Source organism: Strongylocentrotus purpuratus, unplaced genomic scaffold, assembly GCF_000002235.5.
Source record: "Strongylocentrotus purpuratus isolate Spur 01 unplaced genomic scaffold, Spur_5.0 spur5_scaffold_8, whole genome shotgun sequence".
In the NCBI taxonomy this organism is placed as follows: Eukaryota; Metazoa; Echinodermata; class Echinoidea; order Camarodonta; family Strongylocentrotidae; genus Strongylocentrotus; species Strongylocentrotus purpuratus.
In genome coordinates, this window is record NW_022145614.1 from 23,983,394 (window position 1) to 24,011,179 (window position 27,786).

The following is a 27,786-nucleotide window of genomic DNA, read 5'->3' on the forward strand; positions in this document are numbered from 1 at the left end:
AGGGTTCTGCATGTAACATCGAGTGTGGCACATATGTATTCTGTGAATATACATGTATTTTAAATACATGAAGATGGTGAAATGTCTGTCGCACCAGTTCTTGATTCAACTATTGATGAATGCATATCCATATATATTACCCTCTCAAAAATCTCGTACATTTTGCAGTGACAGTTTCGATCCCCGAATACATGTATCCTATGCTTATTCCCAATGGCATAATTTAAGGAAACCGTCCTTTTTATTTACACTAGCCCTTGTAAAAGATAGATTCCTAGACATCTAGCAAGTATTGATGATCTCTGTCAATTTCCTATAAAAGGCTGTACATCAAAGCTATTTTGTCCCATTCGCTACCGACCATATCTAAGATTTCAGTATGTCTGATGACTAGCTAGTGCATATAGCCTTACTCAAGATGAATCTGTTAAAACCTTGAATGAAATATGTTCACAATACCATAATAATTTGTAATACATTGGACACACATTGGAATTTCCCACATATACAAGTGGTACAATACAATAACGAATTTTAGCAATATATTTGAATTTTCATCCCCCCCCCCCTCCCCCCTTAACCCATAGCCTGCCATGAGGCTGCACGCACGCTACCTATTGAGTGCCATGTGCGTGCAAGGGCGCATTCGTAGTAGCAGTTATTGTTCATGCTCATTGGGCTGTGCTGTGTGTTTTGCACTCGCCATTCATAGAACCATCGCGTTAATCAGATTATCTCCAAAACAACCTGGCACAGTGGGGATTAGCCCTGTGGCACGATAAGAGTTAAAGGGAAAGTCTGCCCAGATATTAAATTGCTTTAATACTGACTGATGACTGAATAGATTTGTTTCATACAGGGGTTATATAAAAACATATTTGCAACAATGGTATATAGGGTGAATGTATGATTGAAGGGGGGGGGGGGGGGGGGGGACTCGCAAGATACGTCACAGATTCGCCAATTGTGTTTGATTGATCGCAGCTTCAACAATTAATAATTTATTATCTTGTATTGTTATTTGCTCATACTTTCACTCAACCGTTTATTTTTTTCTGCTTTTATTAAAGCCAATTTGATATCAGAATGGACTTCCCCTTAAAGGTCAAGTTCATGAACTGTCTCTTTCTATCTCTCTCCTGGGTACACACTGACAAACTCAGATCACTGTCTTGCCTCGGGCCGTTCACATCAAAGCTTGGATTCAAACAGGCCAGTCCATGTGGAGCCTCTGGCTGTGTCCACAGGAGAATTACGATGCCTTCAAGCCTTCCGTTTGGAATGTCAGAATCCATGACTTTCCAGTCATGTGCACTGTAAAAGCATTTACAAATTGTGTCCATCAGACTCTGCGACTCTTCCATTCCTCTTTGATAACCCAGCCAACTTTTATAACCGTTGCTGGTTTCTCACAGTAGATAGCAAGTTTATGTTCAGGTTTTAGCTTGAGCCAAATTCAGCTGTTCCAGTTCTCTGAAGGTTGAGCATCTCCTAAATGTTTTCTGCTCACATCATGATAAAATGTGTCTTGCAATGCACTGTAAAGACAATAGAAGATGGAAGATGAAATCTTTTAATAGTCAAATACAAGTAAAAGCATAATTTCTACCCAGTAAATTTGAGAGGGAATAACTAATTGCTGCCCTTCTGATACTTGCCAACTAGAATATTAGTGTCAGAAGTTGCTTACTAAAATGTTAGTGATCAGTTCTAAGTCTTAAATCTTTGGTCCTTCAACCCCCCTAACGTGGCTATCAAAGTTATTTACATTTGCACAAGGGTATATAAAAAAGAAAGATCTTTGCTAAGATAAACTACATCATCCCCTTACAAATCCATTTGAAATATTTATAACAAAGGACATCCTTATTTGTCTAAAGGTCACTTCGCCCTACCAAGGTGCCCATGTTTATATCTATGCTACTTACCGATGAAGTCTGATACAGGATCTTTGCCATCTTCATTGCGTAATGAGTCTGTGATGTCACTGTTCTCTATGACTGGTAGGAAGAGCTGTACAAAGTCTGATGTGTATGGAGGCGCTATCATGTCAAGAACCTAATTGGGAATGCAAGGGGAACAGAAAATATAACATATTGATTTTAAAATGATAATTCTTTCTATTTTTAATTTGTACATTTATTTATTTTTTTGTTGTTGGGGGAGGGGGGGGGGGGGGGGGGGGGGGGGCAGGGGGCATCTATAAATTCCAATTCTACCTAATTGGTAAGAAGATCTGGACAAAGTATGCTGTGTATGGTGGGATGCTGGTGTCCAAGACCTTTTAACAGTATATATAAACAATGAGACAGGGAAAATGGAGCAGTAAGAAGGTTGTTGAGATGGTTCCCTGATTTCCCTTCATTTGTAAATCCTTGTCCGACACTATGGTCACCCATATCCAATATTGGAACCCCAATTTAAAGAAGAAAACAAATTGTCTCTAACCAATGATTATCATATCTCCAATGTGTATCTTTAATAAGTCATGACTTTTTATTTTCCACAAAGTACATCACCCTGTTATTTCAGAATAATCAGCCTCAAATCCTCCAAAAGTCTATGTACATTGCAAAGAGGCTCTATCAGCATGACATGGACTCCTTTCCCTTTCCAGCCACTGAGTCCTAAACTATAAGGTCAAATACATTCCTAGAGATGCAAAGGTTATGGATTCTAGCTAACCCCTCCCCCCCCCCCCCAACACCACCTTGTCTGGTGGGTATAAGTGCTTAACAAGTATCCAATATAATACTTATTTTAAAAATGTTTTTTAAATAATTATTATAGGTTTTCCCGCCCAACTTTGTAAACTTAGCATCCGAATTAACGTTACGTTCATTCAAGTTCGTGCGAAATTGAATGACTATGTAGATCAACATTCAAAAAGCTAATTGCGTCGTTCAATTTGATTTAGTAGCATGCGATTTCATATTCTTGTCACGGAGAAGTGCAAAACGAGCATTCAATTTAGAAAAGCGTGCAAAGAGCATTCAAATTCGCGCCGGACAGACGGTGGTATGTATTCGAGCATTCAATTTCGTGATTAGGCATCCATATGTGACATTTGTGCATTGCTTTTCATTTGATGTTAATTTGTCACTTAATATACTTCTGTTTGAATAATTTAATGCTAAGTTTACTAGTAGGAATGATTATGCGTATTCGTTAGCAGATATATGTCATTACACAGGTAACTGTCCCCAGAGAAGGCGCACAATTTGTGACTTCTCTTCTTCTTCTAAGAACAAGCTATATAATTATACACAGATCCTGGACAGCGGTAGAGTTGAGCTTTAGACATGGCCATGATGGAAACAAAATACAATGATGAATAAAGAAAAATATGTGAAATGAAAGGAAAGAAAGATTACCCACTCAATCCAGATTGATAAAAAAAAAACATTTAAAAAATAACCTCATTTATAATGAAAGATATGAAGACATGACTGTATAAAGAAATGTTCATCAAAAATAAAGATCGACAGAAAGAGAAAATATTGAATGCAATATAAATATATCAGACAAATAAGAAGATTGTATAATGTGAAATCATGTCAGAAAAGATCGTAGAGAAAAATAATAAACAAATGAACATGAAAAAGTGAATATCCGAATAAACATCGAGCCTCGTACAATAATTATGAGGTCTAGTTTTAATTTGAATGACCCGATTGCAAAAGAGGTTGCCCATAGACGAAAATGAAACCGCAATTCGACAAAGAATTGTCCTCCCACTCAACTTTGGCGAAATTGAATGACGCTAACGCATTTCCAAATTGATTGAACCAAACGTTAATTTGAATGTGCTTGTTTCGAAAATTCGGTGACTCGAAACGAAATTGAATGCAAAAAGTTTAAAAATGAAACAGGGAAGCAACGAGTGGAGAAAATTTGCTCGAACATGAATGCACGTTAGTGAAATTGATCGCTGCTTTGACGAAATTGGCCGGGAAAACCTATATTAAAAAATATTAAAAAAACTACCAAAAAACTATTGTACTATTACATATGATTAAAAAAATATCAAAAAAATTGTCGGTGATAATAGTCAAAATTGACAGATTGCCATAAAAACACTAACCAACAACAACAATATCATTATCTATCATTTCTTGTTTACCTACCTCCGTTACAAAATGTCTGATAAGTGAGATATCAGTGTCTTGTTTCTCCACACACTTGGCAATGTACTTGATGACAGGTACAACAAAGCCCCTACTGAGGAGATGAACCATGCGGTCTAAAATTGTCTTTTTCAGTTCCATCTAAAAATTTTTTTTAAAAAGTCACATAATTCTGATATGGTATTTGCAACTTGAATGAAATCACAATGAATAAAATGAAAGAAAGATTTATTCAAACTTCACATGGTAGCTTTAGGGCTGTATTGTACATGTATATTGAAAAGTCATGTTATATCATGTTATATCTTGTGATCTGCGCTATACAAGAATAAAATAATATAATTATTATTGTCATACAATATTTACATTCACAAAATAATACATCTGAATTTTTAAAGTAATACAGCAATTTCGATAATACAACTATAAATGAAAACGTGACATTACAAAAAAATAGAACCATGTTAAAATACTAAAAATGAATAAAGTGATAATACTTTTATGTAATGGGATAAAAATGGGATAAAACATAGAAGTAATCACCTGAACCATCACATCAAGTTCAGGACATGGTGCTGAAAACTGTCGCATGAGGACGTCAAGAACTTTGGAATGCAGTAATTGATGACAGTTCACAACCTAGTATGGAAATAAAACATTTTAAAATTCTTATCATTTGATAGAATATTGCCGCAATTTGCATCAAAGGATATGGGGCACCATTCTTCCTTGGTCGATAAAATTAGTAAGGCTGCTGATATTAAAGGGGAAGGGTGCTAGAGGGGGTCGTATTACCTTCTTATCAGGTCCCCCTGTAGCTACACACTGTATTCATGTGCTACCAGACCCGTTGGGCCGTTTGGGTCCTGATGGGAATCTGCTTCCCACCATCCCAACACTGCTAGAGCAGCAAATGGAGAGGCTAGAGGAAAGGATTTCATCTCTCAAATTCAGCTTAAAGGATCATGTTAAAGAGGTTGAGGCCCAATATTCATAGAAATGAAATAGGCTATTGTTAAGAGTCAGAATGTTCAGTAAATGGACTGATGCCTTACCTCATCAAGTAGTAGTAGATGTATGGGGGTGTGGTCTGTCAACCTCTGGAAGTATGTGGGGTCCTGGACCACGCAGTCTACCCAGTAGACCACGCCCATGGCTATCACTGGGTACCTGTGGTAAGAAAGACTCATCCAATTCAATTTAATTCACATTTATTGAAATAGAATCCACCTTTCTGGATTATCTTCAATAGAATCAATACTCAAGTATCTACACAAAGTATAGAAATAAGTTGAAAAATTAATTATTGAAAATCAATAAACAATTACAGCAGGAAAAGCACATACAGTGTTGGATTATCATCAATGCACTAGTTATTACAAAAGAATCATCAAAACGTGAATAGTCTAATTCCAGATCACCCCCCCTCCTTTCTCTCCTCCTCTTGTAAGGCTGTATATCACCTGTCTATGTCACTCTCTGTTTGTCTCTTTGACTCTGTCCCTCCACCTCCTCTAACCCAGAGCTGCCAACCTCCAGAACAGAAAATCAGTAATCACAAGGCTCAAAATCAGTAATTTGGGGTATAAATCAGTAATTTCTTATGCGGCGCTATGAATCTAAAAAAACGACATGCCAACACTGCGCGGACGCATGATTATCTGAAATTTTTGGTGATTTTACTCACACAAAGATGTTAAGTATTGAATTTCAGGTCATCACAACACAGTTTATCATGAAAAATGGCTCCTATTCACAGCACTCGCTACGATAAATCATATTTAATTCATTAAAAAAAAAAAAAAAAAAAAAAAAAAAAAAAAAAAAAAAAAAAAAAAAAATTTAAATCCGTAATTTGAGACAACATTCCGTAATGGTCGTTAATTTCCGTACCAATTACGGGAAATCCGTACTAGTTGGCAGCTCTGCTAACCCAATGCAATGATTTTAAGCTGTAATGAGTTCTACCCCCTCCCTTATTCATATCTCTTCTCCATACCTGATACACTGATAGACCATAGTGAGTTCACTGCTGAGCTCTGATTCTCCTTTCTTGCCTGAGCTACAGATAGCATGCACCTTCTCGATGGCAATGTTGGTGGCCTTCAGCTCATCTTTTGTCACGGATGTTCTCTTGCCCTGGAGTGATAGCAGGATTCAAGGCAGAATTATTTTGTTGAATTGGAATAATCCTGTTCTCAGTAAGAGGGTATAAAATGTTCATATGTTGTTTAAATATTTAGGGCTTGCACCTCTTTAGTTGAATATTTTTCATCACCTATATTAGCAACATCGACAATGAGGTCATCATATCCTCCTCCACCTCATTACTACATTAACATCATCACCATCATTATCACCGTAATCATCATCACCAGAACCACTGCAACATCATACCAGTCTCCACGTCTCATGAGTGCAGGTAGCATGAGCCATGCAGTAGGTAAACTTGGATCTATGATCTAGGTTTATGGTAGCATCAGGCTTAAAGAGTGCTTCCATGATCATTATCATTGTCATCAACACTCATTTTTTCAATTAACATACTCCTTTTCCTCCTTCCCATCAGTCATCATCATCAATATTTTCGTCCTCCTCCTCCTCCTTGTTGTTGTAGTCTTCGTCATCGTCATCTTCGTTATAATCATCATCATCATCATCATAATCAATCAATCATCATTGTCATCATCATCATCATCATCATCAACATCTTCCTCCTCCTTGTTGTCGTCATCTTCGCCGTCCTCGTCGTCTTTATCATCATCATCATCGTCGTCGTCGTCGTCGTCGTCGTCATCATCATCATCATCATCATCATCATCATCATCATCATCATCAATCATCATCATCATCACCATCAAAATCCTCCTCCTCCTCCTTCCCATCAATCATTATCAGTATCCTACTTACCAGCCTCCATGTCTCATGGGCACAGGTAGCATGGGCTAGGAGATAGGTATACTTGGGTCTGTGATCTGAGTTGATGGTAGCACCGGGCTTGAAGAGCGCCTCCATGAACAGGGAGAAGAACTGAGGTACCCTGATCAGCTCCACAGGGGGAGGGTCCGGATCACTGTACATCTTATAGAGCTACATTGAGATAAGGATAAGAATATGGAGAAATTATATAATGATTTATACTGTTGCCCATACAGTTGGAATAACATTTTCTTACCTCTCTTCACGAAATGATTATAACAAAGTGATATATTCTTGATAAATAAAGTTATGAGATGATTTAAACTTTAGCTATCCCCAATATAACAAAAACATTGTAAAAATTATTTCATGAAGATAGGTAAGAAAAATTGTTCCAACTTTATAGGCAACAGTGTATATTAAACAATATATTCATGAATATACTAAATTGCAGGTTCCAAGTACCTGTACTGTCTTCCATGATAACATTTACTACAGGGTAGGATTATCTAAGGCTACAGATCGACCTTGTGTTTTCTCGCAGCTATATACATGTATCCGGAAGCTGAGCTCCACTTAAAGGTACTATGTCCCATTTGCAGGCCAAAAAAATGAAAAGGTTAAATTCTAACGGCATTTGAAAGACAATACTAATTTAGAACTTCCCTCAAAACAACAGGGCTTAAAAATGGCTTTTAGCGGGAAAATAACGACCTTTAGTTGTCAAATCGACTTAAGTGATTGCAATCACCTAAGTAATAGTCTGAATTTCAGACCCTTGTATCAAATGGTTGTACGTTTTGTGCTGCACAAAGATTCAATCACTTTAATTTTGGCCATTACAAGTAGTGGGCTATTGATGTGGACAAGTGCTCATGTACATGTTACAGCTCATTTTATGTCTGTTATTACCAAAGAAAAAGATGTCAGTCAGTCACTCAATAGTGTCTGACAGTGAAGCCTAGAAGGTAACCGGGTTTCCTTGCATAATTTGATTAGAAGGACACTGCTAATGTTTGAATTTCACAGATAGGACATACATGACATATTCATAATTCATGCAAAGTTCTACAGAATTTGAGGTTGGCTGCAAAAGGGACATAGTATCTTTAACTCGCAACACAACATATTTTGTGATTGTATATTACTCTGGCTTCAGCATTGCTACCAAACAAGAGGCTCCTTATTTGACCCATTTCTTCCTATCACACACCCATCTCACACACCAGCCTTAAAAGTAATACATTTATATGAAGTTCAATCTCATGTCATAGGTCATTATCCCCACGGATGGAGTAGTAACTAACCAACTTCATACTAACCCAAAGGTGACAGGCAAGAAAACATGTTTCTTGGATTCTGGGATGGCACCTTAACTGTCCCAAATCCACAAATGCTAAAGGGACACTGCAGGTAAAGATGACAAAATATGTTGTGCAATGTTTCCCTTCAGGACCCTACAACATTCACAAAAGTATCAGTTCATTCAATACCTACTCTAGGCCACATTCTCAGAGCGAATTAGAGGAGGGTGAAATACGTACCACTGACATATCCGCCGGGTTTAGGGCCTTGCGAGAGATCATGGAGACCAGTGCTTGGCAGGCTCGAGGGTAGGCAGTAGCACCGCTGACCGCTAGGCTGATTTGAGTTACACCTTCACCTCTGTCAGTAACAAAACAAATTGAAATTTTTTACACAGTGCATCTAAACTTCAGTATTTTCACATATAACCCCCACTCCTTCTGTATTCTGTTCTGTTAAGTGCATAGAAACATGCAATTATGGCTATGTGGTATACACTATACAAAAATGTATAATTATTATTGTTATTATTATTGATTTAATTCTGTTTCTATCTCTCAACCTTGACTACAGACAAACTTTGTTCGCTATTCACAGATGTGTGTATTTCTAGAACACTGTTTGCATACTACGCTATGACAAATAAAATTATGATTTTCAATACTTGTGCATTAGTAAAAGTCACACATTTATGCAAGACTCCTACGGCACATACCTCTTTTCATTTGAGAGCTCTTTCATCCCACTCAGGTTTCAGGGTCATTTAATACTATGTCCATCCCATTTGAGGTATGATGTTAATCCACTTTGACAGAATAGAATAAAAGCTTGTGACAAAAAACAAATGTTGACGTGTCCTTTCGCTCAATGACCCACGGTTTAACGATCCAATAACAATGAAATCGCCCAAAACAAGAATTCTCTGAAGCTTTTACTATAAAAACAACTTAAAAAACTAATCCTAAACACACCTCTGATATCCGACGGATTGGACTTCTTGACATAATCTCCTGATGATGGACTCTCCCCCATCTTGTCTGGCGAGTAGCTGCATCATCACCTCTGCATACAGGAATGTATGCTGGCCATGGCATACCATTTTCTGCAGGAGGAAGGAGTAAGGTAGAAGAAGGGAATGAAATTACCCCCAAAAAACAATACATGCCCACGAGATATATCCCCCCATCACATACAAATAATACTGATGATAGATTGAAAGATGTATTATCATCTGCTTGGAACTAGAAGGGGATTAACTCTGTGTTTATTGATATGGGTTAATAATTTTTTGGCCCCAAAAAGGAAATACATGTATGGTCATTCAGGATTTTGCTTGTAACATTCATATCGTTTTAGCATTCTGTATAAAAGAGGGTCCACACTACACCAGAGATGTGAGTTGGTCTAGCGGTAATATCCGTGGTACGGTCAGCTCTCTGTCTTCGCCTTCAAACTGACTCAGACAGACCCGTTCCGTTCGAGACTGAGTAATGTCTTTCTGATAGCCGTGTTAAAGGTCGGTCCACAGACGTAAACAATCATATCTGATTGATACATGTCTGTGAAACCCCATTTACACAAACACAACACAAACCCGGCTCTCAACTTCTAACACTTGTGTTTGAATACTCCACAATGTAGCAAAGTTGATAATAACCACTGAACATGACATGTATTACCTCAAGTTCAGTTCATTATAATAATATCATAATATATCAAACCTACAGTGGTTTCTAATCATTTTGAGCTAAATATATAAGTGGTCCTTCAAATGATGTATTATTAAAACAACCTAAGACTTACACTGAATTCTGGTAGATGCTTAACGATGGCCTCCTCCCCTCCCTCTAGGAGTTTATTGATGGACGTCTGGAGGACTTTGGAGAAGACTCCAATCTCATGGCAAGCCGTGGTAACAACACCAATCTCACCTTGGAAACCAGCATCAGATATAAGCTGTAGAGAGAACAAGTGAAAGGTGCTTAACCTGATAACTTCTGAATTCTCTAATCCCCATAGGCTTGATACCTAGGGATCACCTGGTTCATGTAGGCAATGAAGATTTAGCAAGTATCCGAGGCTGGTTCATCAACAGTAAAGTATGTGCAACCATTGTATAAAGACTGTACAATGAAGACAAAAATAGTGTTCTCATGTAAAGGTCTCTATGATACATGAGACACACACTTCAGTGGACAAAAAATTGTTGTCTTTACAGACAAGTGGTCACCGAACAGATTTTGACTGTAACAGCAATGGGTGGATGTTTGCATCTTATTGATCATCATCATCAGGCCTAAAAAAAAAAGATGTTGCCCTTTGCAACCGACCCCAAAATCTTGAAATCTACGGTCGGCTTTTAAAAAAAGTTTTTTATAAACCGTTTTTTTTAGAGAAAAAAATATTAAAGCATTCAAAACTGAGAAATTTCAGCCAAAAGAGGGAGAAAAAAAAAGAAGAAAAAAGTTTAAAATAAAAGAAAAAGATTTCCGACCCACTGACCCATGTTTCAGCACCTGAAGGGCAATACAACATCTTTTTTGTTTGGGCCTCATTGGCAGTTCAACGATGATGACATGATAAAACCCTTCAGTCCATGGCTCCAGTCCAATTCTGTTGGCACTGCAGAACCCACACACATCGCTTGGGAGCTCTCTTGCTCTGAACGGCTTGGCAGCGCTGTTTCTGCCTTAATGGCTGCTGTAGAACCCGTTGTTTATCTATGGTTCTCTCCTTTGTAAGGCGAGTGTTGTAGAACCTGTCTTGAAGGGCCATCTGTAGCCCTCCAGTGATCTTTGATACACAGATTTGAGTGTTTATAGTAGAAGTAGTAGTGGTGGTTATTTTACTTGACTGCTACGAAAGCATTAGGTAATGCTTGTAAGTAAGCAACCAGAGGACCGACGGCTTTAGATCATTTCCGAGGGACCTGGTAATGAGGATTAATGCCTTACCAAAGGGCACTAGCGCATTGACTTGGTTTCGAACCTGGGTCGCCAGATTACGAGACCACTGCTCTACCAATTGAGCTATCACGCCTCCTTGTTTGTGACCAGGAAGTGGTCAAAATCTCACCTTGATTGTAAAGTTCAACATGAGGCAGTCTGGGTAAGATTCAGCTAGCTGATAGAACAGCGCCCTCCATGTCCGATGCTGGATCATAGCTTCTAACCATGCTGGAGTCTGGGCAAGGAAGAGAGACGTAGATAAAGAATATTTACAGGTCCATCCATTAATCTGGATTTTGTCACATATTAAACTGAACTTAATGGCTGTATTTCTGGCAGAAGAGCATTAACATAGCTTCTAACCATGCTGGAGTCTGAGCAAGAAAAAGAGACACAAAGAATGTTTACAGGTCCATCCAGCTGGATTTGTCGCATATTAAACTGAACTTCATGGCTCTATTTCTGGTAGAAGAGGATTATCTTAGCAGGTGAATCCCTAACACACTAAAATAAGAGTGCTCTTGCATTCAAATGTCAGCATAAATTGGCTCCTCTCTACTTACAACAGCTTCTCAATGAGTATCATCCAATTAGGCAGCTTCGTTCTAGTTCAAGACAGTTGTTTGTCCCCCTTACGGTATCTAAAATATCATATGGGCATAGAGCATTTCAATATGCAGTCCCTCAACTATGGAACAAACTTCCTATTAATATTAAAGAATGTTCTTCTCTTGATATATACAAGCCTCTGTTAAAGTCTTACCTTTTTCAAACGTAATTTTGTACCATTCTTTATACAATACAATGTATTATACATGTACATGTAGTTTCAGTTTGGATATTCATCATGCTATTATGTTCTTATCATTTCAATTCTTCTGTACTCACTTCTTGAATTTTTTCTATTTCCACAGCGCTTAGAGACTTAATTGTAATTTGCGCTATATAAAAACTGAGTATTATTATTATTATTATTACATGACTTTAGGGTATCATGGATTCCTTCGTTTCTAAAATAATAAAAATATGGAATTGATTTCAATGTTCAATTTTTTTTCATATTAAGGACTTATCTGAAATTGTCAGAAATTGAAATAAACAAAAACGCAGTGAACCTCAAAATTTGAAGGAGAAAACTAGATCACCCATTTCCCACCAAACTTCCAAGAGTCTACCATACTCAGTTACTCACCCCTCCTTCTTCACTGAAGATGGTATCAGCTTTCTTAGGATCAAAGTGCTTCACAATCAGCACTTTGAGATGGTCCTCCACCATTTGTTGTACTTCTGTCGGATTCACACCTAAACAAACAACAAAGGTTTCATTAAGGACTGGTAAACAGTGCAAAATATACAACACAAACATGTTAACTACACTCCGCAAAAGAAAGTACACTCTTTATTATTCAAAATTTTTATATAAAGCGTGAATATAATTAAAGGAAAATTCATACTCTATCAAGTACCAACATCAATTAGACCAAGTTTGTATCATTTTACCATAAGATGGTCGATACGATTAAGAAAATTTCCAAAATAGAGCAAGTAATAATAATAATAATAATAATAATAGTGCCTACTTGTATAGCGCACAGGTCCACCTTTCGGTGCTCATGGCGCATTGAATTGTTATTGAACATGTGCATCTGCAACAATTTTTTGTTCAACCATGAAAACTAGAATGAGAAATAATGAGGATTGAGCTCTGGATGTTAACTGTATTCTAAATTCTAAGAGAAAAACTTAAAGAAAACTCTATTTTCTCACAAACTTAAGTCATAATCATACAATATACATGAACTACTAAATTGTGATATATAGAGTGCATTCTTACCGAATGTGGACCTGTTGTAGCTGTACAATAACTTTCAACACACTTTTTCTGAGACTCCTGAAACTTAACAACTTCACTGTAGTAGTTTCACTTGAATACTGAATCCTGCCCACATGTGTACATGTATGGGCATTATTCATGCAGTGCACCAAAATAAGGGAGAACTATATTAGCTTAACAGCTTTGCTGCATACAACTTTCGTTGTTGAGAGCTAAAACAAGGGGATTCTATACAGTAGGCTTACAGTTGCACCATGTGAGAAAGGGGGAGGATTGGGGAGTCCTGAATAGGACTGTTTATAATCTTTCTTTCTTGAGAGTGTGTGAATAGTCCTGAAAAGGACTGTTGGTAATCTTTCTTGAGCTTATAGTTCTAAAGAGAACTATAGCGCTGGTTGGAGAGGATGGGTAGACAATACACTTCTTGTTCTGTTTTATAAATTAATCATTCAGTCTATCTTGACATTCAATCTTATTTGTTACTTTGCTAATGGAACACGTGCTAGCATAAAGGGAACTGAAAAAATAAAAATAAAAAAAATAAAAATAAAAAAAGGAAAATTGCTCAGCGCATCATCGGTTTGGAATTGCCCAGTTTAGAAAATATATATGTTGATCGTACATTGCTGAAGGTAACACGTATTATGAAAGACCCATCACATCCTTTGGTCCATAGTTATAATGTTAGTCGATCAGGAATTCGCCTCTGCGTTCCCCGCAGGTGGGAGCGCTTCAGACATTCATTTGTGCCGGATTCGATTCACATTTACAACAGTGGGGTAAAACGAGGGCAAGTATTGTAGACATTGTACTATTTTATTGCTTTCCTCCATTCCTATGCAAGTACTCACATTGTATTGTTGGATGTAACGCCATTGATGTTATGTTGTTATTATGTTTTATAATCTGTAAAATTGTGTACATTGTTTGTAACACACCTGTACCAGTGAACAACAAATTTCCATTTTTAATGGACAATAAATCAATAAATAAATTCAATTCAATTTATATTAACTATTTATTTGTTTATATCTATTATAATGTCCACATTTTTGTTGTTGCTAGTATACGCATGTACACGTCACTAGCACCAGGAAACAGTTCTCCACCATTTGTTAACCTCTGTCTTGGGGTTAGTACCTTTAAATACGAATATATTACCGGTATACCAAATTGTCAACATTTGTGTTCACCTGGAAATCCTTCGCTCTTGTCACCAGTTGTCCACTTTCAGAACTCAACTAAAGAAATACCTATTTCAGATTGCTTACAACTAGTCACTGCTTTTTTGTCTTTCCCACTTGAATCATGAACAGACATTTTTGGGTAGTTTTTCAGTCTCATCAGCGCCTTTGATTAGGCAACTATATATTGGCACTTTATAAATACCCGGATTGGATTAGATACTACGCTAACTATCAGCTCCTAGAGATGCTTCTGCCATATGTTCATTGTACCTGAGTGGAATCATGAATATTACCATGAGCAGTTCAGATTATTGGTCAATACATGTAGGTCAGCCTTGCCCAAGACAGCTGGTGTAAAGTGGCTACTCTTGTAAAGATAGAGTAGTAACCTGTAAAAGCAATGAGATTTTTCCAGGAGTTTTCACCTACCTGTAAATATAAGCCACTCTGCCAGGAGATTTACAGTCTGAGCGACAGCTGTGTAGTGCTCTGATAATAACACCACAACCTGTTCTGGGCCCCCTCCTGCCTTGAAATACCTGCATTGATGAACAGAAGTAACCAAGAAAGTATAAATGTAGAATTTGTCTATGTCTTTGGCCTCTATACTTGCAGGTAAGTATTTTAATGTGGATATAATTAAGGTATCACCGAAAGGGATGACAAACAGGCTAATTTCCAGAAATGTGGAATAAAGAACTCTCTTTGAGCCCAATCAGAAAGGGGCTATAGCCCCTTGCAGTATTTGACTTAGATCAGCATTCTGAGCTATTTTGGTATTACCCAAAGTCATGACCCTACAGTATGTTTAAATTACCAAATATTCTTTATTTACAAGATAATATATATAGAGACTTGAGAGAGAGTTATATTTCTGTTATCATTTAGGCTGTAGATTGAGTGTGTCTATTAAACTCCAAACATGTACTGTTCTTTTGAATATTGTGTTTTTTCCCTTCGTTCTTGTTGTTGCTGTTGTTTCCACCTCGCCATCTTGCATTCATAGATTATTTTTTTTCTTTCTTGAAATGTTCTTGAGCTTTTGCTCTATAGACTGTAGAATCCAAGTTGTAGGGTTAGCGAGACACGTTCACATCCATTCACCTCTTGAGATCTTTGAAGACTCCAGGCTCCATGATGTAATCCGTGCTGGCGAAGGCTTCCAGGCATTCTTTGGTGATCTCTTCATTCTCTTTGTATCTATCAGGGTCTTCATCTTCTTCTCCTTCCTCATCCTCATCCGCAGCAGTTTCCTGAAAGAAAGTGAGACAATACAATTACATCATCATATGACAAGCAAAATATATTCCCAGATTTGTGATCTGAAAGAAACCGGGCAACTGTAGTAGAGAGAATGTAAGTAAAAATTGACTCTTCAAAGATGTGTATTAATCATGTTTGATGTCACTATCCCATATTACAGAAATATGTGGCTTAGTTTCGAACAGGGGACCATCTGTTTCAGTTTGTAGGTGAAGATTTAGCTGACCGAGCGAATATAACGCTAAACCAAGACTTTCCGTAAGTCAAAGCACATCGAGAGTTAAATATCTGAAATAGTGTTTCACAAAGATCCTACATGTAAGTCGAACGTAACTCTAAGTTGGACTTAAAGGAATAGTTGAGTTCTGTTTTCAGACCGCAAATGCCTTCAAAGTGCATGGTTATTGCTCTTATTCTTATCTATGACATTTCTACTGCACTTTTAGAACCTAAAATTGCTATGAAGGTAATTTTAGACCCCAAAATGTGTGAAATTTAGCCAATACAATCATACTAATTTAGCTCCACTTTAAACAAAATACGGTAATTAAAAATAACAATACATGGGCCGGCTGGTTGTGCGTAATATAACCAACACGAAAATGCCAACAAAAAAGCCAACATCGGCATTGGCTGAGATGTAACGTAAAAGGTGCTATTTCATTTTTTTCAACAGCTTTTTCAAATTATCTAATATTTGTGGTGGTACACAAGTATTAGAAATCGTTATATTTATGGATATTTCAGCCGTCTCTGAACCGATTTTGATCAAACAAAGATGATTTTGTCATTTAAATTGTATGTTCTTTCAAATATGACACTCAGTTTTTCATTATCTTACAAAACATTATTTTGTGTAGTGCCCCTCTGCAACAGAACTCAACTATCCCTTTAAATATTATGGAGAGCCATTTGCAGCCTAAAAATAAAATATATTCAAAAGTGAACACTCAAATATTTTAGATTTGTTTATAAATTCCATATCAAGAACATGAAATTTCCTTGATAATAGAAAATATGAATGATTTGAATCAACATTTTATGCCTTTTAAATAACTTTTAAAAATATTTTCATCAATGCTAATGGCTTCCCATAAATGTTAAGTCTAACATAAGAGATAAGTTCAACTTAGGATCTTTGTGAAACACAGGGGAAAAATACACGGGGGCTCAGTGCAATTTAGCCCCCAAAATGCCCAAAAGAGCCCCCAAAACTCTGAAAGTCATAAAAAAGCCCCCCCCCCCCCAAAAAAAAAAATTTGCATCAAGTTCAATGCAAAACAAATTGAAGAGTGTTACTCTCATGCACGCAAGCTTGAAAAGTAGCCCCCGAAATGTTTTAAATATTTTTTTCCCTGGTGAAACACCAGGAGCCATCACGAGCCATTTCCAAAATTAATGAAAAATTTGTATTCTTTAAAATTATGTGTTAACCGTTACTTTTATTTATTCATTAGGCCATTTTAAAAAACAAAGATATTTAGCATCCTGCCTTTTTCTCAAAATGGCCTGTAGTACATTTTCCCTGATAGCTCTATTGGCGCTAGTTCAGAAGTCTATCCAAACTTTGACCCGTAACTCCGGCGTGGAGATACTCTACTAAAATATACCCCAAATGAACTAGCGCAGGGCTATTTTTTAAAGATGGCCACCGGCATTTATGTTTTTATTGATTTTTTAAATCAGAAAAAGATCATTTAGCAGTATGTTTTTCATGTGTTTTCATTTTTTTTTAAAGAAAAAAAGCAGGCGGTCACTCTCAAGCTCTCATAGCATAGATTAGTCGTACACAAGTGCTACCCATGTCCATGTCAATCAACATGAACATCAACATCAACAGTATACGGAAAGGTAGTCCTATTGGTCTTCCGGTCGCAACCTCTGAAATGGACCCTAAATATTAAATAATGGCGTATCACACCTTTTCTAAAATGACCCTTTAAAAAAAAAACATTGAAACCTGCGAGTAGGCCAATGAACTGGTAAAAGAACTTTTTTGGATTTTATGCGGAAACATCGACGACGTCAAACATGTGAATCTGAAGTGAAAAGGTACCCTGTTTTGGGTGTTCTGTTTACTGGATGCGGGTGCAGAACCGCTGCACAAAATACAAGTGCATATAGACTCTAGTCTAGTCTACATACCGATTGTGTTATGGGCGGGCGCGTGCCTGTGTGAAGTTATCAACCATGATGTCTCAGATCCTCATTAATCATTATCATGACATGTAGATAACTTCACACAGGCGCGTGCCCGCCTGCAACCCACCATCGGTATGCACTTGTATTTTGTGCAGCGGTTTGCCGTGAAACCTGAGAAAAAGTGTATAATAATCAATGTTTTTCTGAAAATACTCCAAATATAAGAAAATTGTCACGAAACAGTCAGTAGAACAAGTCTAGACTCTAAATAAACATAACAAATTTTAACTCATGATCTTTATCTGGACATTTCATGAATATTTACTTAATTTTGGGTATATTTTAGTAGGGTATCTCTACGCCGGAGTTTACGGGTCAAATTTTGGATAGGTTTCTGACCAAGCGCCGACCACCCTGGGGGTATTACCACTGCCGCTATGCCCCTGGCTTCCCCGCGCCAAACGCTGACAAAGTGGACGTGGGATGGGAGTTATTCTATTACTATTAAACAAAACTAGACTATACGTACAGCTTGATCGTAGTTCCAGTCAATATCTCCATATTCATCTTCATCCATTTGAAGTGACGAATGTTTAAACGGACCGATTAAGTATGTCAAATAAACTTAAGAGTAATCTTTGTATTCAGGGACAAGAACTACATGACCATGGGCGCTGCCATCTTTGTTGTGTTGAATGACCAATCAATGTGCCTGTAACTTTCACACGATAAGAGGTAGACATGAGCTGCAAACTGTGATTGGTTACATTTCTAAAGCGGCGACTCTGATATCTTGTGAGCGTGTCGTTTTGTGGATCTTTGCGACGATTGACGAAAGCGCCGAATATCCTTCTACATCGGGGCTATAACAATCTCTTAAAATGGTAAGAAAAGTTTAATGTATTAAACATAGATACTCGAAATAGAATATATCCATATTTATGTTGAATGTATTGTATTTACTTCACAATTGGTGATAATCTACGGAAGTGAAATTTTAGTATAGTACAGTGTCCCACATATATGTATTTGTGTATGTTTTGCTGTTCTCATCTAAATGTATCTTGAGATCGAGGAAATATTTGACCTCATACTGTGAATGATTTACATTTGAAAGAAAAGTGTAATTAGAATACTGGGTCAGCTTGAAAAATGAGCCACTGCCCACTCATAAGTCAATGTGCATGGGTAGCGCGCCCAGTATTCGGTCACTTAACTTCAACATGTTCAAGGTAATACAAAGTTTTGGTATGGGGTCATGAATTTGGTTCAAATGAACATATTGGAAGCATATGCGATCCTACAATATTCAGTGATCGTTGTCGCGGTTGAAATCGAGTCTAAAGTTATGAAATTGTAAATAATAAACTCTTTATGTTGTATAGCTCCCTCTCAAGGTCAAGATATTAATTGAGCTATAAAACAATGTTTCTTGACTAAAATCGACCGATTAGCTATTCCCGTTTGGAAATTATATATCACAACTACATATTCTGATATTTTCATGGTCGCTGCTACCATTGTACGGCCGTAGGCGCTATTTGAAATTTATCAAAAATTTACCGGGAGCACCGGGAGCACCGGTAAATTTTTATATTCAATTTTTCTCGAAAGCAGAAGTGTTTTAAGGGCTAAAGTTTCTAGTGCTTATAATACATCCACAGGGGCATCCAAATATCTCAAAATTGTAAAAAATCATTATCCACCCAATTTTCAAAATTTCCCAAAACTTTGTATTACCTTTAAGCAAGGGGAGATCGCTAATATTTTGAATTCTTACCTCTTTTAAGTTTTATTTGGCAATCTACCCATCAAAAGAAAAGAAAATTATTCCTCTAACAGGTTTTTATAGTCACTTAAAATATAGAATGATGATAAGCAAAATATTTCTGAAAGAAGACGGAGCATTTTTCTGCCCAGAATTTGGTTGCGCGATTTGTGCGTGGTATCTCCGTTGCCAAGGAGCGAAGCGTATTTGCGCACTATTTTCACACAATTGCGCGACAAAGCACTGAATGTCAATGCGTTGACCGAATACTGGACGAGTGCTACCGCATGGCAATTAGGACAGGGTATCGTACAAATACCTCTTGCACATCGGCAAGTGTGTCATTTGCAAATTCGCTGCAATGGAGCGAATACGGAAGAGCTCCTCTTCACACACATACTAAATTCATTGCGACAGCACACATAGTTTCGCAATAGACTTCTACATATGGCTATGCATATGTTAGCGCATGTGCTAACAGAACCCGGAATTGTAGAAAGTTGTGCGACACTGACCAATTTCGAGTTAGGTTGGAGATCTTTTGGCTGATATTTCTGTGTTTAATACATGTGTTTCAGCGTCATCATTCCATTAATATCTTTTTCACCTCATAATTATCCATGGTTTGCACGAGTGAGAATTTTGGAATAATTTGATTGTATGCATTTATATCCCATTTAAACAAACAAAATACATATTATTTTATTTATTAATTTAAAAAAAAATCTAAAGAAATGGTTAATTTTTTAATTTTTTTTTTAAAATGCCGACCGTAGATTTTCAGATCTTTGAGTCGGTCGCAAAGGGCAATACAACAAGTTTTTATTTTAGGCCTAATGGTCATTTAAAAGATTATCTTTCTTGCCTGTTTTGTGTCAATTTTCTTATTTTGGAATATTTTTCAAAAAACAAAGACATAAGTATACACTTTCTCACAGGTTTCACAGCAAACCACTGCACAATACGAGTGCATACCAAACTATCAATTAGATATGAACATATGGGGACTCTGACTTTGACGTCATAGACAATGTAAAAAGTCTGAAAGATGAAACTCCATTCTTAATCAGGGTCTGTTGATGTCTTGGAGTGAATGAGTAAAGAGCTGTAAATGAAAAGTTGTCAAGTTAATGCTAATAGCAGCAGATATTAGAGAGACAGATTACTGAAAGTTACAGGGAAAGCTTGAAAGAAAAGTTGTGAACACTCCTGAACAATTTAAGTTGTGATAGATCAACTCCTTACGTCATCTTTGGAGGACCTTTCCCATTAGCTTATAATAACAATTTCTCTGAGGAAAATGTTAATTTATACATGTACCCTTAATTCTCAGCATATCACACTCACAATATAGCTCACAGAGTAAGCGTCAAAAGGGATTAATGAACAAGGCTCATGATTTACACAGCCTCTATATGAAGTTAACCTCTTAATGCTGTAACTGATAGATTTTACCACTATAGCCAACAAAAGTGAGTAAGGACTTGAAGGAGGCAGCCTGTTCAGAAAATCAGATGGGAAGGATCATGAAAGAATTTCCTGTCATCCAATGAGTTCCCAACTTGAGATGACGATTAATCTGTCAGTAGAATGTTGGATTAAATCTTGGTAAATCATTATGGACCTCCATTTGATGAAGTCGTTTTTTTTTTTTCTTTCTTTTTTTTTTCTTTTTCTGTAGGTGGTCGGCAGGACTTCCAAGATGGTGCAGTACATCAACTACAGGATGAGAGTCAACCTGCAGGATGGACGCACATTCATTGGTGAGAGGAATATGAATGCTTTCTTTGAGAAGAGAAGAAATTAAACTAGGCTAGCCAATATGTGGTTTCATTTGTCTAAATGTTAAAGGAAAAAGATTGGCTTCCTGAAGTACATGGAATAAAAAAATTATGAACCTGTCTATTACGGCTACCTATAGGAAGCAGAAAAAGTGACCACTTCAAGTTATACAACACGTTTCTTCATAGAAGGAGTCTGTATACTATAGGTGACTACTCTAGATGTATTGATTGTATGTTTGGTCTGAATGACATATGTTTTATCCACACAGGCACATTCCTTGCCTTTGACAAACACATGAACATCGTTCTTGGTGACTGTGAGGAGTTCAGGAAACTCCGAGCTAAGAGTGCCAAAGCCCCTGCCAAAGAGGAGAAGAGAGTACTAGGACTAGTCCTGCTCAGAGGAGAGCATCTTGTTTCCATGACAGTAGAAGGACCAGCAAAGGATTCAGTAAGAGCTTTTTGTTTTAGCCTCATTTTTAAGTGAACCAATCATCAGGTAATGTTTTGCTCTGTATGTTTGGGTTCCAGGAGGTTTTTTCACGACACTATCATAAGTACAAGATCAACAACATCTCGATGCTGTCGCTCGACTTGTCTGCAAAGTGTTTCATGAAATAAGTATTGTTGGAGCATTACCTGAAATGCATTAGCATCAGATCACTGAAAAACAAAAAATGATAGATCTTTTCCCAACAAAAATAATGGTACAAAAACGAAATAAAAAGACAAGATTTGATTTCTCTGTGTTGGTGAGACATGCTTTGATAAACATGGATGCATCAAAAATCAAAATTGATAATCATCACATGAAGACTGGTCGTTTTATTTGACACTGAGGTTACATAATGTTCGTTGTTGACATTGTACAGTACATATAATTATATATGATGCAATTTTGATTGCTGATGAAAGTGAGGAAGATATGATGATGAAAAAGAACAATGACTCATTTGATTAATTCAATTTGAATCATCATTTTCAACTGCTGAGAAAGAACAAAAATAATCAATAATCATTACCCATAATTATTTCCTTGTGAATGTGACTTATTTACTCATGAAATTATTACATGTCATATTCTTCATGAGGGCAAGTGAACAATAATTTTTTTAAAGATCTTGGCAGTTGGCACTACTAAGATTCACAATGCCTAAACCATCGTTTGTCTCGTTTTCCCCACAGGGTCCACGGGTACCCATGCCCGGTGGTGGCAGTGGACCAGGCATGGCCCGTGCAGCAGGGCGTGGTATCCCCGCAGCCTCTGCCTCAATGTCCGCACCAGCAGGACTGGCAGGACCAGTCAGGGGCGTCGGCGGCCCATCACAATCACATATGACACCTATGGGTAAGGACATGGGTGTGGTAACTTTGTGTACTAACCATAGCACAGATTCTCTGATGTGTTTCATTGTCAATTAGTCATTCAGTACTTATGTATTGAGCTAGGCAAGAGAGTATGATTATAATGATTATTTTTAAAATACAAAATTATTATTTATATTATTATTTGGCGAGAGAGTATAGATAATGAATCAATTCAATGTATGTGTAAATGAAATTTAGATATTTACACTTTCTATCATGGATGTAACTTTTACCATATGTAACTGTTTCTCATTAGCTTGGCATTATGATTTGACCATTGTTATCTCATGTTCATATTGTATAAAAATGATGATGGTGATGATGATAATGGTGGTGGCTATGGTAGTGGTTAATATGATGATGATGATCATCATCATTAAGTAATCATCATCATCATCATGATAAGAGGGATTTTTTTATTGTGTTTTTCGTGAGGATAATTCCTTCCAATTTTTATGCCTCCGCCACCGAAGGTGGTGCCGGAGGCATCATGTTTTCGGGTTGTCCGTCCGTACGTCCGTACGTCCGTCCGTACGTCCGTACGTCCGTCCGTACGTCCGTACGTCCGTCCCGTTTGACCGTTATCACAATATCTCAAGAACCATTTAAGATTTAAACTTAAGACTCAGGAATAGTATTTATCACCATAGGAAGACGATCTGATTAGATTTTGGAGTACGTAGGTCAAAGGTCACAGGTCACAGAGGTCAACTTATGAAATTCCTTGTATTGAGTTTGTTAGCGCGATATCTCAAGAACCATTTGAGATTTAAACTTCAAACTTAAGGATAGTATGTATCACCATAGGAAGACGATCTGATTAGATTTTGGAGCACGTATGTCAAAGGTCAAGGGTCACAGAGGTCAACTTATGAAATTCCATACATTGAGATTATCATGATATCTCAAGAACCACTGGAGATTTAAACTTCAAACTTAGTGATAGTGTGTATCACTATAGGAAAACAATCTGATTACATTTTGGAGCACGTAGGTCAAAGGTCAAGGGTCATAGAGGTCAACTTATGAAATACCATACATTGAGATTGTTATCATGATATCTCAAGAACCACTGGAGATGTAAAAACTTCAAACTTAAGGATAGTATGTATCACCATAGGAAGACGATCTGATTAGATTTTGGAGCACGTAGGTCAAAGGTCAAGGGTCACAGAGGTCAACTTATGAAATTCCATACATTGAGATTGTTATCATAATATCTCAAGAACCACTGGAGATTTAAACTTCAAACTTAATGATAGTGTGTATCACCATAGGAAGACAATCTGATTAGATTTTGGAGCACGTAGGTCAAAGGTCAAGGGTCACAGAGGTCAACTTATGAAATTCCATACATTGAGATTGTTATCATGATATCTCAAGAACCACTGGAGATTTAAACTCCAAACTTGTTTAAATTGCTCTATGGCGGAGGCATCATTTTCGACTGCGCGCAGTCAAAATTCCATCTAGTTTATATCTAGAACAATAATCATCAAGGTCTTTTGCTTTGAGAAACCAAGTTTTCAACTCTCATTATTAACCCAACTGATTTGTTTGTCTTGTTACAGGTGGACCAGGAGGCTACCCTGGTCCAAGGGGACCACCTAGGGGACCCCCAGGTAAGATACTTGTTTATCATTATTTGTTTGATATTTTTTATTTTACTATGAATGGTTTGTTGCTTGTTGCTTGCAGAAGTGTGAAATGTCTGCCCAGCAGCACTTCACAGGGGTCCGGTACCCATTGATGTCCAGTATTTTGACTCTGGATTTTAAAATGTAAACAGAGACCTTCTAGGTCACACAGACCCGTGATATTTTAAATCTGGAAGTATTCAGTTAATCAGACATGCTTTGTTCTTATTGTTTGTCTCTCCAATTAAACTAAAGTTTATCAATCTTCCTTTTTTCATTTTTGTGAGAATTATATTTTTTATCATTTCGTTAACAAATATCTGAGATTCAATGAAGTCCTCTTTTTTTTTTTAGTTGAAAATACAATTGTATATTAATTGTTTGTTTCCTTGGCAACCTTCAAATATGACTTGAAGACTTCCATCAGTTCATGGGTATTTGTATATTGTTCCGTTTTTTTGTTTTTTCTTACCTTCTGAATAGGTGTATTTTTTTTTTCAATATTTTTTTAAGGGGATGAGGGGGGCTGCATTTGACAGTTGAAAATTAACAATTAAAATTGTGGTTTTACACGAAGTGCTTTGTAACTCATCCCCTTACCCCCCCCCCCCCCCTCTCTCTCTCTCTCTCTCTCTCTCTCGCTCTCTCTTGATACAGGCATGGGACCACCTGGAATGGGACCGCCCGGTATGGGACCACCAGGGTTCCGAGGAGGACCCCCAATGGGACGAGGTATGCCCCCCATGGGTATGGGACCACCACCCGGCATGAGAGGTAGGAATTATGATGTTAACTACTGTTAGTACCATATTTATGCAATGTAAGCGGAATATGGTCTGCTGTGTATTCCATTTGAATTGGTGTAATACTTCAATTTAACTTTGATAATGGTTGAGTTTAAATTTTGTAATCCTGTTTTCACTCTTTTTCATTAAAGGCATCTCCCTCTCTCTCCCTCTTTCTTTCTTCAGAAAACGGCCCCTGCCCTTAAATTTTTTAATATTTAAAATATCATCCACCCCATCCTCTCGTTTTACTGATGTGTTTTTCTCTATATATCGAGGGGGTGTCTTGTCAAATTTATGCGACACATGAAGTCCAAATATTCATCTCTTGATAATATGTTTTGTTTCATAACCAGTCATGTTCTTGCCTATTGGTAAATTTGTGCCTCTGCCATGGGGTCAGAAGCATTATATTTCTCATCTTTCTCCTGCTTGCAGACTACAAAAATTAACTCCCTGAAATAGGCGTTTCTTGTATTGTAGGATGATTTATGGGATTGTTAAAAGTGTTGGAAGTAAATTAATTAATTAACTTTCTTCCTTTTTTTCTCATTCTGTACAGGTCCCCCAAGAAATTAGCGTTGATTGTCCGTCTTCATGTTTGTAAATAGTTAATATCTTTTGTGAGAGATCGTCATCCAGTTAAGAATCAATGCTGGTTTGTATTCTTGGAACTCTTTATCAGCTGAATAGTACTGCAACGGATGCAACACTTCTACATCATATTGGACTTAAAAGCTCCATTTGTCCTATGGTGCACTGTCGGTCAAAGAACAGCCTCATAAAAAACTCAGCCTCACTAAACAAAACATTTCAAGTACAAAATTCATGAATTGATACCCTGATTTTTACAAATGATTGGTCTTTTAGCCGATCTGGCATTCTGAATATTTTTGATAAATGTTATTTGGTTTGGGTCATGGTTTATTTAAATATAGTATTTGGATAAGGAAGCATTCTTTAAGACATTAAGATCTTGCACTCAATTTAAAATACATGTAATGTTTTCAGGGTGCTGCAAAATTACTTGGCTGTATGCTCAGGGCAACAAGAAGTTACAGGTGAATTGCATGGAATTTGCTTAGACGTTGGCAACTTTAAAATAATTTATTTGTAGAGCATCTTTGTTGCGTTACACATTCCTTTATACCCTCTTATAATATTTGTAATTTTTTTGTAAATTGCCAACGCTTTTCCATAGCCAAGACTCGTCAACCTTTGAATCATAGAGGGAGATGTGGTACACCAACAAACAGTCACTGATGACAGATGTCGGAAATGAGGTGTTTTTAATTATCTTAATGGAAATTTGTCTGTGGAAAGATGAAAGTCAAAGTAAAAATACATCTGTTGGGTACAAAATCTTTGGATTCTTCTTCAATCATTTTTTAATGTGATTTTTACGACACAGTTATTATTTTTGAGGTAATGTTTGAAGGAGAATTGTGTATTGAGGAAAATAGGACTCAAATTCACTCTGTTCCTCAAGTCATTCAGGGATTTCATTACAAGAATGATTTGGTTTTAAACTTGACAAGTTTTATATTTTTGACAAATCAGCACTCGGCACTTGTCATCGTTATGTACGTACTTTGTAAATGAAATCATGGGAGGGATCCCTGTAAATGTTCTTGGATTTTTTTGTACATCCGTAACTTGTCGAGTATTTTTTGTCAGTGGACCGATAGGATTTCTTTTGTATAATAAACAATTTTCATGATAAATTTCATCTGTGCATTTGACTCTATTTAAGATGACAGTGATATGGAGGTCGATTGTGAAGTGTGCTTGTTTTTTTGATAAATGTCGAGATAGCTTTGGAATGATATTGTAAATGTATTCATATTCCATGCAAAAAATAAAGCATACTAGTAATACATTTAACAAAACATTGATATTTCTTAAGATTATACATGTATGGAAGTAAATAATCCTGAATCATTATAATTAATAACATGAAAGAACGTTCTGTAAATCATGAAATAAGTAGGGTACATGTACAGAAAAAAACAAATGAATACACTAAACCAAGACAAAAAGAGAAATGAAACAAAATACAATATGTTACAGCTTTAGGTTGATAGAGGAATAAAGGGAGGGAGGGGGGGGGGGAGAAAAAAAATGGGTAGATGAAGAGAGAAGGGGGGGGGGCGAGGCAGAGAGATGAAGTGAGAAGTAAAGCAAAGGAGAGAGGAGAGGTTAGTATGGAGTAAGATGGGACTGGTAAATTCTGAAATGCTAGGCATGGATGCGAGATGAAAAAGTGAACAATAATACATTGACAAAAATAATCATTTTACACTGCCGGAGAAAATAACGTTAGAGTTGCATTACTGAAAAAATATTAAGTGGGTCTCTCTTTCAAATCATTGGCAAGGGAATTCCAACATTTGGGTTCTGCAAAAGTAAAATGTTCATAGGATTTTTGATGGCCAGCTACTGGTGAGTAGCTGTGTAATTCAGTATTTTTTCCTCAACATTGTTAAAAGCATTGATTAACAACGTTTCCAGTTTTACAAATCTGAGATGCATCAGTACTTATCTGTGATATGGTGCAATATTGAAGCCATAAAAGCATTGCGCTTCAAAAAAGTGACTTGTTTTTTGAGTGACTATTTTTAAATACCCTACTCATTTTTCCCCAATACAGGCCTGATAAAAACCCGATTTAAATCGGTTTCCCGATTTTTTTGATTTTTCCCGATTTTTTCCCGATTTT

The 27,786-nt window shown here is 36.9% G+C and overlaps 2 protein-coding genes across 3 annotated transcripts; one reads left to right on the top strand and one right to left on the bottom strand.

Annotated features, from left to right (window-relative positions):
• Window positions 1–933: 933 nt before the first annotated feature.
• On the bottom strand, window positions 934–18,427 carry LOC581078 (negative elongation factor D). Of its 2 annotated transcripts, XM_030975295.1 has the most exons (15): window positions 18,255–18,427; window positions 15,425–15,573; window positions 14,750–14,859; window positions 12,492–12,601; window positions 11,427–11,534; window positions 10,155–10,307; window positions 9,323–9,453; window positions 8,591–8,711; window positions 7,038–7,217; window positions 6,127–6,266; window positions 5,183–5,297; window positions 4,671–4,766; window positions 4,128–4,268; window positions 1,929–2,058; window positions 934–1,538 (listed from the first exon to the last, which is right to left on the bottom strand). In XM_030975295.1, exons 1-15 carry the CDS (start codon window positions 18,300–18,302, stop codon window positions 1,507–1,509), a joined length of 1,764 nt encoding a protein of 587 aa, XP_030831155.1. In that variant the 5' UTR covers window positions 18,303–18,427; the 3' UTR covers window positions 934–1,506. The 2 variants fall into 2 exon arrangements, with proteins under 2 accessions (XP_030831155.1, XP_030831156.1); XM_030975296.1 differs by lacking the exons at window positions 14,750–14,859; window positions 15,425–15,573; window positions 18,255–18,427 and adding an exon at window positions 13,134–13,225.
• Window positions 18,428–18,481: 54 nt separating this feature from the next.
• On the top strand, window positions 18,482–25,695 carry LOC581143 (small nuclear ribonucleoprotein-associated protein B'). Its single transcript, XM_781159.5, has 7 exons — window positions 18,482–18,609; window positions 21,175–21,256; window positions 21,547–21,728; window positions 22,463–22,625; window positions 24,217–24,267; window positions 24,940–25,056; window positions 25,630–25,695. Exons 1-7 carry the CDS (start codon window positions 18,607–18,609, stop codon window positions 25,644–25,646), a joined length of 615 nt encoding a protein of 204 aa, XP_786252.1. The 5' UTR covers window positions 18,482–18,606; the 3' UTR covers window positions 25,647–25,695.
• Window positions 25,696–27,786: the final 2,091 nt, after the last annotated feature.

Coding starts and splice junctions, on each gene's coding strand:
- LOC581078 (XM_030975295.1), bottom strand. CDS start 18,302: ATGGATGAAGATGAATATGGAGATATTGACTGGAACTACGATCAAGCT. Junction 4,767..5,182: donor ATCTACTACTACTTGATGAG/GTAAGGCATCAG, acceptor TTTCCATACTAG/GTTGTGAACTGTCATCAATT. Junction 1,539..1,928: donor TCCTGTATCAGACTTCATCG/GTAAGTAGCATA, acceptor TTGTCTTTACAG/TGCATTGCAAGACACATTTT.
- LOC581143 (XM_781159.5), top strand. Junction 21,257..21,546: donor GGATGGACGCACATTCATTG/GTGAGAGGAATA, acceptor TTATCCACACAG/GCACATTCCTTGCCTTTGAC. Junction 24,268..24,939: donor ACCACCTAGGGGACCCCCAG/GTAAGATACTTG, acceptor CTCTTGATACAG/GCATGGGACCACCTGGAATG.